The sequence below is a fragment of the Urtica dioica genome, chromosome 11 (genome assembly GCF_054948205.1).
Source record: "Urtica dioica subsp. dioica isolate 48M chromosome 11, U.dioica_male_clone48M_v1_H2, whole genome shotgun sequence".
Lineage (NCBI taxonomy): Eukaryota > Viridiplantae > Streptophyta > Magnoliopsida > Rosales > Urticaceae > Urtica > Urtica dioica.
In genome coordinates, this window is record NC_142766.1 from 4,647,364 (window position 1) to 4,659,595 (window position 12,232).

The window sequence follows — 12,232 nt, forward strand, 5'->3', positions numbered from 1 at the left end:
CATTCTTCTTCAAGATGCCTTGGGGAAATTTGAGTTGGGCGGAGACGTATTCCAGTTTGTCGGTGAACCTAAGGCATTATCACGAGACGTTGCAGAAGAAGTTGAAGGACAAGCCGGACATGGCTCAGAAAGAGGCCAAGTACACATTGACGGGTAATCTTCATACCCTTCATTACTAGGCGTACGAGGCTATCCCAGAGATCGGGATGAGGTTCGGGTCGAACCAGGGGATTCGTGTGCCCAGGATGCACTCGTGGTCTAGTAATGTCGTCATATGGGCGAAGACATCGAGACCGTCCTGAATAAGAAAACGGTAACTTTTTATTATTTAACTTTTATTAAACGTATGTTACATTATTTTGGAATATTAATAATTGTTTTTGGTTTTGTATGTGGGCGTTCTTCAAATGCTGAGACCAAGGGCAGCAGAGAAAAAAAAATTCACTCTCCTCGAGACGCGGACGAGCAAATGTCTGTATCCCATAGACGTCGAGGGAGAAGACGCGATAGAGCCGCGAGCTATCGAGGAAGAAATAGATCGAGTCGCGACTGTCGCAGACGATGTCATCGTCGGAGACTCCGACGACGAACACGTGTCAGATACTCCACGTGTTCGTCTTGGTAGTCCGACCACTCCCGCAATGGGATCGAGGCCCCCACCGACCACTCCCGCAGTGAGATCGAGGCCCACACCGACCCCTCGCGCGGACGTTCCGAGCCCTTTGTCCTAACACGGGAAATGTGGGAAGAAATGCGAACCTCCCAAGAACAATTGATGCAATCACAATGGATGGTCTTACACGCTCTTAGCACGAACGGGAGTAGAATCGAGGGAATCAGGCGAGACCAGGTTAGATTTAATTTAACATTTTAGAGTTAAGTTTAAATTTAATTTAACGTTTTAGAGTTAAGTTTAAATTTAATTTAACGTTTTAGAGTTAAGTTTAAATTTAATTTAACGTTTTAGAGTTAAGTTTAAATTTAATTTAACGTTTTAGAGTTAAGTTTAAATTTAATTTAACGTTTTAGAGTTAAGTTTAAATTTAATTTAACGTTTTAGAGTTAAGTTTAAATATAATTTAACGTTTTAAAGTTAAATTTAAATTTCATTGTAGAGTTAGAGTTTAGTGTTAAGTTTAAATTTCATTTATAGTTTTGTGACAAGTTTAAATTTTGTGACATATTTTGTTACTTTGACTTGCAGGTTGCGATGTGGACGAGGCTTAACATTTTATTCGAGGAACAAACGGGGTTGCCTGGGGGTGAGATTCCCACGACCCAAGCTGATGGTCATCGTAAATGCCGGACCCCTCCTCCTTCTCCTCCTCCTCATCCTCCTCCGACGGCTGGTCAAAAGTCGGCGTCTTCATCGCACAAGCCGTCTTCTTCGCATCGCGAGTCGTCGAAGGAGTCGAAGAAGCCGTCTTCTTTGCATCGCGAGTCGTCAAAGCGATCGGAGACCAGGCCGGTGACTTTGCCGAGGTTGTCGATGTCTTCGTCGAGTCCTCGTAGAGAAGACATTCCGGATAAGCAACGCCGACTCACAACTCCGCTTAAAAGGAAAAGCGACAAGGCACAGCTTACCTCGCCACGTCCAGATCGGCAAGTGCGACATAAGTCGTCGCGTTGGGCCGATTTCACTGATCCGACGAGGCCCAAGTATTCAGAGAAGCCGATCCCCAAGTTCAACCCGTTGAAGGACGCGAGGCTAAAGGAGTTTAATAATTTCGTTAAGTGGTTGCGAACAAAGAAGTGGGACAGCAAGTTCATGGAGTCTACTCGCCTGAAGACGTGCGACGGAGACACGAATTTCTTCAACACGATGTTGACAGAAACAAAATGGCTACATGATTCGGTATGTTATTTATTATATTTCGCATTCCCTTTTAATTTAAAATAACGTTATATGTTTGTTATGTCTCAGCATATTGATGCTATAATTCACATGATTCGGGCTCGCCAACGAGCTCTCGACAGATATCGGCAAGACGTCCGAATCATGGATTGTCAGTGGGTCCACCACGTGTACGGCCGATTCACAAAGGAAGAAGCGAACATCAAGAAGACCATCGAGCTGGGGGCAGAGCCTGAACCCGTGGACTGGGACATGAGGGCAACTATTACCCCCATGACTGGGTATAGAGACACCGATATTTTGCCTTAGGATGGTGCTCGTGGGATCCTGTTCGTCGTGAACTTCAAGAACATTCATTGGTTCACATTTCGGATCGACATCGAGGCCTGGACCATTAGATGATGGAGGTACGTAAAATGTTATGTTATTCGCAATTATTACATTTATTTGTGGTTAATTAAATTATAAGGGTTATTTAACATTGTTAAAATGTTTATTATTCAGACTTGGACTCGAACATTTGCTAGGATTGTGGCCATATGTGGTTTCTTCAAGAACAATCGCATGTCTTACCGGGAGAGTGAGCACGGTGAAATTAAGTTCACATACCCGTCATGGCTAATCGATCAAAATGTCCCATAATGTGCATACAGGTAAACATGTTTACATTTTTTTTACAAGTTATTTTAAAAAAGTTTTTTTTGACTAGTTAATTGAACTTTTTTTGACAAGTTTTTTCACAAGTTTGTTTTTATTGACAAGTTATTTTACAAGTTTTTTTTTACAAGTTATGTTATTCAACTTTTTTTTGAAAAGTTATTTTACAAGTTATGTTATTCAACTTTTTTTTGAAAAGTTATTTTACAAGTTTGTTTGTTTTTTTGACAAGATTTTTTACAAGTTATTTTAAAAAAGTTTTTTTGACTAGTTAATTGAACTTTTTTTGACAAGTTTTTTCACAAGTTTGTTTTTATTGACAAGTTATTTTACAAGTTTGTTTTTTTTACAAGTTGTACTTATGGGGCAAAGTATATCATGGTTCAATTTTAAGTAAATACAAAAGATTCTTCTTTAAACTGTAAATCTTCATTTAATTGTAGCCTCGCGTTAAACCCTTTCAATAATGTCATAACCCATTGACACTAGCTGTGGGCGCTGAGCACCCTCGTTACAACCTCGGAGAATCCAACAAAAACACATATTAGAATAGTAATATATGATCGATAAATTTGGATAAATAGGAGAAGATAAAGACTTTTCATGATTATGTTATTGTCGCATTCCATACAAACATGTCGTTGATTACGAAATCTCGCAGAGAGCACCGAAACAAACACCCCCAAGGCCCCAACATATCTTGCTGCGGATTTATATGGTTTTATGTATTACACATGAAGAACAAAAAAAAAAAACGGCAATGCCAAATATAGTAGACTCGTATACTTTTATTGATACTCTCTTGAAGATATAACACTCAAATTTTTTACATACATTTCATTTTTATCAATCCACCAAAAAAAAAAAAGCTTTTTGGTTGAAAATTTTGATCACGTGAGAATAACTTTGCCCCCGGGCAAGCATAATAATTTAAGGAGGAAAAAAAAACATTGTCCGTTGTGCTTTTTTGTGGTTGTTAAACATACATAGTACTTATTAAAGTCATGTGACACCACATTTAAAACACTTGATATTTTAATAGTATGGATTCTAAGGAACAATGTAAATATGTGAATAGATTAGTACATGTATATATAATAAGGGGCTTTTTTGTAAAGATGGGAAGAGAGGATTCCATTTCCCATTCGACTGAGAGAGAGAGAGAGAGATCCAAAGACAAACGGCGACGGTATGCGACTTCGTACCTTTGCCAGCTGTGTCTCGCTAATGCCCAGCTCATTTCACTCGCCACCATATATAATATAATATAATAATAATAATAAGTATTGGCATACGGCAAAAATAAAGTTTATTATATCTCACACACACACACCAGTCCGTTTCTTCTCTGTTTTCCTCTTCACACATCCCTTTTCTTTGTTTTTTTGGCTCGTCCCTACTCTTCTTTCCCTCTCATTATTATTCCTCTGATTTTCGTTTCCTTTATTTATTATTATTGTTTACAAAATGTTTTTTACGTTCAATGCATGTTCAACGGTAGCGAAAAGTGTCAACTGTCAAGAATATACATAGGAGTAGGACACGTTCTTCAATTTTTTTTTACACAAACTATTTCTTTCCCCTCATCAAATACCGAGCTTTCATATTGAGAATAAATATTATATATATATATATATATATATATATATATATATATCAGAGAGTTAGGGAATTGAGAACCAATGTTGTACTAATTTAATTAATTTTAAATTTTTTTTTTAATGTTCTTTGTTTTATATACAGCTAAAAATATTGGAGATTGGATTTTTTTATTTCTTTTTCGCTCAACAATAAGGCCTTAAATGACGTTACAAGTTGTCATGGTACTTCTTCGTAGGAAAAAAAGACATATGATTTGAATATCCATACATTAATTAAAATCCAACCATTATAAGTTGGAAAGAAGAAATGATAGCTTCACCAAACTCAACCCTTTTCCATTATTGCATCAAATAAATAAGACTCAAAGCATTCAAACTCCAACTGGAAACATATACACAAGTATTTATATACATTATTATTTTGTATGCTAATGAAACAAACAAATGCTTGAGTTTCATTTAATGGTTTTATCTTTGGCGACCCTGGAAATTTGTCCTACGGGTAAAGGTGCAAGTTCTATTGGAACAAAATAAAAAATAAAAAATTTACGCTTTCATGTTTGTCCTATGGACATAGTTCAATATTCGCCAATTTAATCATGAGTTCATGAATACATTCTTACTCCAACATACGCACATAGTACTATATATACTCTCAAACTTATTTTGACGAACTAATTTTTTTAGCTCATCTTCACTTGAGCTAAAAAATGACGTGCAAAATATCGCCATTTATCTAGTGCTTCGATAACGACGACAACACCGATATCGTTGGCTCTCTACATGCAGAATTATTATTTTTTCATTGAAATTATATTTCGAGACACAAGATTGATGATTCACTTTCAAGGAATGAGTATGTGTTTCTAACGCAAAGAGTATAGATCGAGAGATTTGCACCAAAGTCACTTCTTATGAACAAAATTGCATCTATGTCACCACTAAAAAACGTGTTGCAAGTAAGTCACTCTTATTTATTATTAGACCAAAATACCCTTAAAGTAGAACCAGAGTTAAATATTTACAAAACAAAAGTAGACTAAAAGAAGAAAGTAGAACCACAGTTAAATATTTACAAAACAAAAATAGACTGGAAGAAAAAACTAGGACCACAGCTAAATATTTACAAAACAAAAGTAGACTAGAAGAAGAAATCGATAATATGAAGCGTCTCGACTCCGTTGGACAACTTATCGGCACCGTTCTCTGCCGCGGCCGCCTTGGAAGACGCCGCCGCCTTGCCTCCTCGCTTCGCCGCCGTAAAACACACACCAACTTCTTCAGTGTGTATTACTTGTTCGACGCGTATTACCTGTTCGACGAAATGTCAAAGCCAAAAACATGACTTCAATTCATACCTCTTTGGAGACTATACAGAGTCTTCTGTCAGCCATTCCGTTCTCGACGAAGGTCTTCGTCGCGTAGCCAATTTATTTATCTGTTGATCATCTCATTGTCAAACCTTGAAAACTCATTCATTGATATTTTTTTCGCCCCATGCTTAGGGATTGTTTTCCAATGGAGTATTGTTGTGTTAGGGTTCCGATGATCGGAAAGAAGAGAGATCGGTCCGAATACACCGATGATTTCTCAGCTCCGGTCGTTTTCAGCCCCGTTCCAGCCACCAAATCCACCGTCTTCTTGTCCCCATCGCTTCTGCCCCCCTCCGACCTCGACCCCGCCAGAATCCCCGCCGGAAACCGCCTCTGCTGCCTCCGCTTCCCCGACGCCGACTTCGACTCCTTCGTCCTCTTCTTCCCCGTCGGAACGAACTCCCACTACCTTGGCTTCCTATCCGTCCTCGGCGCCGGCGGCGTCCGATCCCTCGCCTGCTCCGGCGAGCACCACCACCGGATCCGGAGAATCTCCGCGATCCCGAACTCCGACGAAGGCGGCAATGGTGAGTTCGTCGGCTTCATCATGGTCGAAACCATACACTCCGTGGACTGGTTCTCCGTCGAGCCCGGTCCGAATCTCCGCCGGCGAATAAGAACACTGGGAGAGATCGGAGCACCGCGGCTTCGAGGCCGCGGGAAGGCTGGTTCTGTGATTTCGGCGAGAGCTCCGGCGAGGGTTACGGTGGCGGTGGCCTCGTTGGAGCGGCAATCGGCGCGGTGGTCGAAGCTTGAGCTAGAGAGATTAGGGTTTGAGAGAGAATTTGATGAGAGATTAAAATTTGAGTGTGGATATGGATTCTTGTTGGATATAAAATAGAAGAGTAATTAAGACATTGTATAGGTGACAAATATGCAAAAAAAGACACGAATGCAATTTAGACTTATTTGTGATACAAATGAAATAATGTGCTGCTGTTGTGACTTCAAGAGCAAATCCCCCAACTAAAACGTGATAGTCAAGACTTTAGAGGCCCAATATGTGTGTGTAGTGGCTTAGTTTCGGCCCAATACACTTTCGTTTCATTTTATTTTAATTTGTTTTTGCGTTTGTCAAAGAAGGACATAACGAACAAAGAAATGTTGGACGGATATTAGGGTTAACTCTCTCACTTGGGACTAAAGGGAATTCAGAGCAATTCCATTTAGCTGGTTTTTTTTTGGTAAACTCTCTCACTATCTCTCTCGTTAAATTTATTTTGTTACGAATCTGAAAATACAAATTTGAGCTGATTTGCGTTGTAGTAATTTGACAATTAGAGTGGCTTTATTCTTCAGTAACTGGATTTATGATATTTTCCATGTTTTGCGTCTGAATCTATATAGTGTATGTGCTGTAAGTATTTCTCAATTTCAGTCATCAAAGGTCTTTCGGGTTTACTCGTCCCTCGTAGCTGAAATGATGCACAGATCTAATCTATCACCAAGCCAAAACGATTATTTTAGTTCAGTTTGGTTATTTTTAAGGTAGGCATTTGAATTTAGCTAAATTGAAGCTTTAGGTATTGTTTAGTATCGAAACAAAGAAACAAGACGTGAGAACTTTTATTATTTTTTTCTGACTGTCATTTTTCGTCGAAAGCACCTGTACTTTGCCTTTGAACTGTAAATATTGTGAAAGCGCGAAATGAGAGACTTGGCAATGTGTGTTAGCTTCTTTGTCTATATAAAGTTTAAACTGGGTTTGGTGTTTCAATGACATATTATTTGGTGTAATAATTACTTTTTGTGTCTGGATACAGTTTCTAGTTGTATCAAATACCGTGAGAAGGTTTACTTTGTGATTTTTGGATTTATGATACGAACTTGGTTTTTCTTTGTTATTTTTTCTGTTTGATGTGTTTTTCCATGCAAGAAAATCACAGTACAGCTGTGCTGTCTGCAGGACTTGATTTTGCTTCAATTTCATGAATCTGGAGTTCAATGGCAAATTATTCAGGAAAAGGTGGGGCTTCAAATGGTTCTGTGTATGTTTGCAATTTACCAGAGGGCGCGGATGAAGATATGTTGGCTGAATATTTTGGTACTATCGGGGTAATAAAGGTACGGACTTTGATCAGGTATTGTTGGGGATAGTATTTTTGATTAATCCATGTTTAGTTCGAATGCTTCTTGGCCTATCATTTTTCAATCCTTGTCTAAAGTTTGTCCTCTGCTTTTGGTTATGATGTGTAAACATACAGAGGGACAAGAGAACGGGCAAACCAAAAATATGGTTCTACAGAGATAAAGTGACAAATGAGCCCAAAGGAGATGCGACTGTGACGTATGAAGATCCGCATGCCGCATTCGCTGCTGTTGAGTGGTTCAACAACAAGGAATTCTATGGGAATATCATTGGAGTACACATAGCGGAATCGAAAAGCAAAGATGATTACGCGTATAACCCGGTAGCAGATTCAAGTGCTCCCGTTGTCGCTGCTGCTGCTGCTGTTGCTTCTGATGGGGTTGAAGAAAATCCCGAGGATGTGAACGGAGGAGCTGTTGCTGGTGGTGGAGCTGAAGCACCGCCTGCAAAAGCATGGCAGCAAGATGGTGACTGGATGTGTCCAAATACAAGGTCTGTGATGTGAGATCGGTGAGCAGCTCTTCTGGCTCCTATATTTCCTTTATATATATATATAAATAAAAATGAATAAGCTTCGATTTTGGGCTTATAAATCAGTTCACTGCAATTAGCAGAATTGCAAGTTGATTTTGGCAGTTTTATACACCAAAAACTAAAAATGCCACAATAAAGTTGTTCACAGGCAGCTTGTCTGGGCGTAAAATCTTTGAATCCCCGAGCATGAAGCAAAAGCCAGAGGGTTGTGTCCTAGTTTTTCTTTTTATGCCAGAAGCTCTTGTCTTCGTATAGACTGTTGTTCCTTGAGCCTAAAGTACTCCAAACCCATGCCTGAGCTGCATATGTATAATAGATTTGTTTGTTATGGACATGGGTGTGCTTTATTGTGGTGGCAGTTGTTCAAACGTGAATTTTGCATTCCGAGGAGTTTGCAACCGGTGTGGAACAGCACGACCAGCGGGAGCGTCGGGGGGCGGTGGAGGTGGTGGTCGAGGAAGGGGTCGTGGCCAGGACTCTGGCAGAGGTCCTGGTGCTCCCACTGGAGGACTCTTCGGTCCCAATGACTGGGCTTGTCCTATGTAAGTCTTCATGCTACTTTCTTTAGACTTTTTTAAATTCAAAGGTTTCTATTTTTTCTGATTATAAAATAGATATTCCACATTTAATTAAATAAAGCATTGTAGACAAATGCAGAAAGAGAAGAGCAAAGAACACACACTGTCACGCAATGAGATGATAAAACTTTTTCGTATGTCCGTGGTTTGTTGAACCTAGTTTCCCGACCATAGAATAGCCCCTAAATCATCTGATTACATCCTCTAATTGCACTGAATTAAAAGTTATGGCAGCTTTTCAACCTTGCATTTCCAATAATCAAATATAACTATACAATGTTTATTATCTCTTCTGAAAAAAAATACAATGCTTAATGCCAGTTATAGGACAACAAATGCATGGAGATTCATTGAAAAGTTAGAAATTAATGATATTGAAGAACAATTTTTACATTTACTACGAGTGACAATGTTATTATTTTTCATCCAAAACAATATTCTTGTCGTTTCTGTGCTTGGGGTGCACATTTTTCATATTTTTTCATATTGACATCAGGTGTGCCAACATCAATTGGGCAAAGCGTACAAAGTGCAATATATGCAACACAAATAAACCCGGTCACAATGAGGGTGGTGTAAGGTATCATCACTTCATGGTTAGTTTGCTTAATTTTTTGAGCTTTAACGATAAACACGTGCAAACCAAAATAGAGATTTGTTGTAAGAATGTTTCAATACACGACTGATCTTGGTAGGGAGAATTCCTTATCTACTCTTTGGTTTCAAATTGTTTTCCAGAGGTGGGCGTGGTGGAGGTTACAAGGAACTTGATGAAGAAGAGTTAGAAGAAACCAAACGCCGACGCCGTGAGACTGAAGAAGTAAGAGGCTCTATTCAAGCACCCAGCGAAATTTCAACTATGATGCTATTTCTTCCTTATCTTTTGTTGTTCCCACTTTTATCACCTGATTAATTGGATCCTTGTTGCTTCAAGGATGATGGCGAGCTGTATGATGAGTTCGGAAACCTGAAGAAAAAGTTCCGTGCCAAAACACAGCAAGCCGAAGCGAGGACACTTCCAGGTGCTGGACGTGCTGGATGGGATGTCGAGGAGCTAGGTACTTTTGGATTTTATTTATTATAGGTTTTATTTTATTGTGCTACAAGCGACCCAACTCCATGTTAAACATCATCGATTATTTAGTTTTCACTTTTTGTGCTAAATAAACACGTGATTGCTTATATCATATAGACCATCCAAGCCGTTTCTTACCTGAAATTAGGTCATTCTGGCATTAGGGTTTGTGGGATTATTGGTTACTACCAATTAGTTAAACATTTTTAGTCGGCAGAGTAGCCGGAATCGGAGTCTGAAACAGCAAGTTTGTTTTAATGATAATAATATCTATGTATTTCATAAATTTCTGGGGTTTTAGGATTATGAACTTATGCAATGTCAATTGACTTAAAATGGGGACCGAGTGTGCAGGCGTTGTGGAGAAGGACAGAAGAGAGAGAAGCAAAGACAGGGGGAGAGAACGGGACGATGGCAGTGCCGGTAGAAACAGGGAACGTGAACACGATGATAGAGAGAGGCGTCGGAGCCGAAGCAGAGAGCGCGACAGAGGTCGAGATCGAGGAGACCGCGATCACGATCATCACGGCCGAGACAGAGACTATGGCGGCCGCGATAGAGACCACCGGTCTAGGCAACACCGCTACTGATATGAAATCTCGATCCTGATCACTGCTGGGCATTTTGATCACATGTATTTTTGTTGAAAGACTCGGGATTCATCTTATTAGTATTGACCTTTCGTTGCCTATGCAGTGAGGAGAAAAAAACACAGACTGCTTCCTCGGAGGAGTGTATTTGTTGGATTTTGGAAATGGTCTAGTTTTGTCCAAACCGAGAGAGAACGCTAGTTGAACGGTGACGTGAAAATGGCTCTGTTATAAAACCAAAAAATAACTTGAATGCTGTATGTTTCATCTTATGTGATCTGTTGATAATTCCAATTGGATTGAAGGGCCGATATGAAGTCTCAAGTACGGAGATGTGATCTCAGATTTGGATAGTATAATACTACTAATGAAAGACACAAAAATATTGATAACTTGCAAAAAGTTTATTGTGAAGGAACACCAATATGTTTTTGAAAGATAGCACCGAGTCTTCAAATAGAATTAGGGTAAATTGCTCATAGAAATAAGAGAATAGCATATTAGTACTAGGTAAATTACTCCTAGGTATAAGAGAATAGCATATTAGTGCTAGGCACGTCAAATATCAAAGTCAGATTAAAATATGTACATGTTATGGCTCATTTTATGCATGCTTTTGACAAATAGAAGATCAAAGAATATCTATAATGATTGATGGAAAGATTCAATCAGTCACGACTTAATGGTGTCATGAAAAAGATTATAATTCTTCTGCTTCTATGACAAAAACATATCAAGAAACCTAAACTAGGATATCGAACGACGATTAATCCGATTCCAATCCGAATCACACCAACCCAACCAACACACAACGAAAAATTAAACGGTACACAAAAATCATAAATATGAAGAACACAAAAAATCAAATAAACACCCATGAACCACTCTCGACACCAGATGAGTCATAGGACATGCACAAGCACCTTCCATACACAAGTCCCGATGGGAACACCATCATCGAGGACCCCCCGGTAGCCAACCAGATCTTCCCTTATGCACCATCCCCCAATGTAGCGCCTTCTTGATCACATAATAGAGTCACTCTCCCAAACCACGTGACCAGGGCGACAAGCCACATAGTTGGGTCGTAGCTATCCTGACTTCCTTGCTCGTCTGAGAAGAGAGTCCCCTTTGTTTGAGCTTGGGTTTAAGATTGACGAGGATGTCAAAAAAGCGGATCTTCCGCTGAGATCAATCTCAAAGCGGCAACCCGTGAAGAGCAGTATAGAGGTGGTTGCGATGGCCCGATGAGCCGACCCAAATGATGAAGAACAATGTAGCAGGACAACCTCGAAGAGGCGGAGATGTCTTCAAAGTTTGGCATAGGACGGGATCTGGAGAACCGAGAGGTGATCAGGAATTTTTAAGGGTCGAGAGCGATAAATATGGAAGATTTAACAAGCAAAGAAGAAAAATCTAAATGCCCCTCCATGTAAGAACTCACTGCAGAGGTAGCGTATAGGTCTTCGAGGGGATGACGGCGGCTTAGGAAACTTAGGGTTTACTATTGTTTTTGAAGTCGCCGTTATAGAGGTTTTATCAACCAACATTTTGAGAGCCTTAAAATTCTATGAATATATATTTATTAGAAATTTAAAATGAATCTCTGCAAAATGGTTCCATAATTAGAGATGAAAAAAGATTATACAATAGCAAAAAATAAAGTAAAATAAAAGTCTAGCTTTGTCTGAAGAACGAGCCAATATATAGTCGAAGAATATAAGAAAAGACTCCACCATGAATTAAAACTACGTTCGCCGCCATTTCAAAGTCGTTTAAATGATCTGGTCCATTTCTAAGTCATTATCGATCAAGTATTAATTTGTTGTAACAGTTTAAAATACTCCGGTCCTATTTAGAGACTAATTTGGGATATACAA

General features: G+C 39.3%; 1 protein-coding gene across 3 annotated transcripts; it reads left to right on the forward strand.

Annotated features, from left to right (window-relative positions):
• The first annotated feature begins 6,568 nt into the window (after positions 1 to 6,568).
• TAF15 (TBP-associated factor 15) lies at positions 6,569 to 10,663 on the forward strand. Of its 3 annotated transcripts, none has more exons than XM_089601548.1 (8): positions 6,569 to 6,670; positions 7,393 to 7,550; positions 7,691 to 8,067; positions 8,469 to 8,651; positions 9,184 to 9,267; positions 9,426 to 9,507; positions 9,622 to 9,745; positions 10,117 to 10,663. In XM_089601548.1, exons 2-8 carry the CDS (start codon positions 7,431 to 7,433, stop codon positions 10,350 to 10,352), a joined length of 1,206 nt encoding a protein of 401 aa, XP_089457674.1. In that variant the 5' UTR covers positions 6,569 to 6,670; positions 7,393 to 7,430; the 3' UTR covers positions 10,353 to 10,663. The 3 variants fall into 3 exon arrangements, with proteins under 3 accessions (XP_089457674.1, XP_089457675.1, XP_089457676.1); XM_089601549.1 differs by having other exon boundaries at positions 6,569 to 6,667; positions 7,392 to 7,550; XM_089601550.1 differs by lacking the exon at positions 6,569 to 6,670 and adding an exon at positions 6,867 to 6,974.
• The last annotated feature ends 1,569 nt before the right edge of the window (positions 10,664 to 12,232 follow it).

Excerpts from the sequence above, each read along its gene's own strand:
- TAF15 (XM_089601548.1), top strand. The coding sequence starts at position 7,431 with ATGGCAAATTATTCAGGAAAAGGTGGGGCTTCAAATGGTTCTGTGTAT. Across the intron at positions 7,551-7,690 it reads GTACTATCGGGGTAATAAAG|AGGGACAAGAGAACGGGCAA; the intron begins GTACGGACTTTG and ends GTAAACATACAG. Across the intron at positions 8,068-8,468 it reads TGGATGTGTCCAAATACAAG|TTGTTCAAACGTGAATTTTG; the intron begins GTCTGTGATGTG and ends TTGTGGTGGCAG.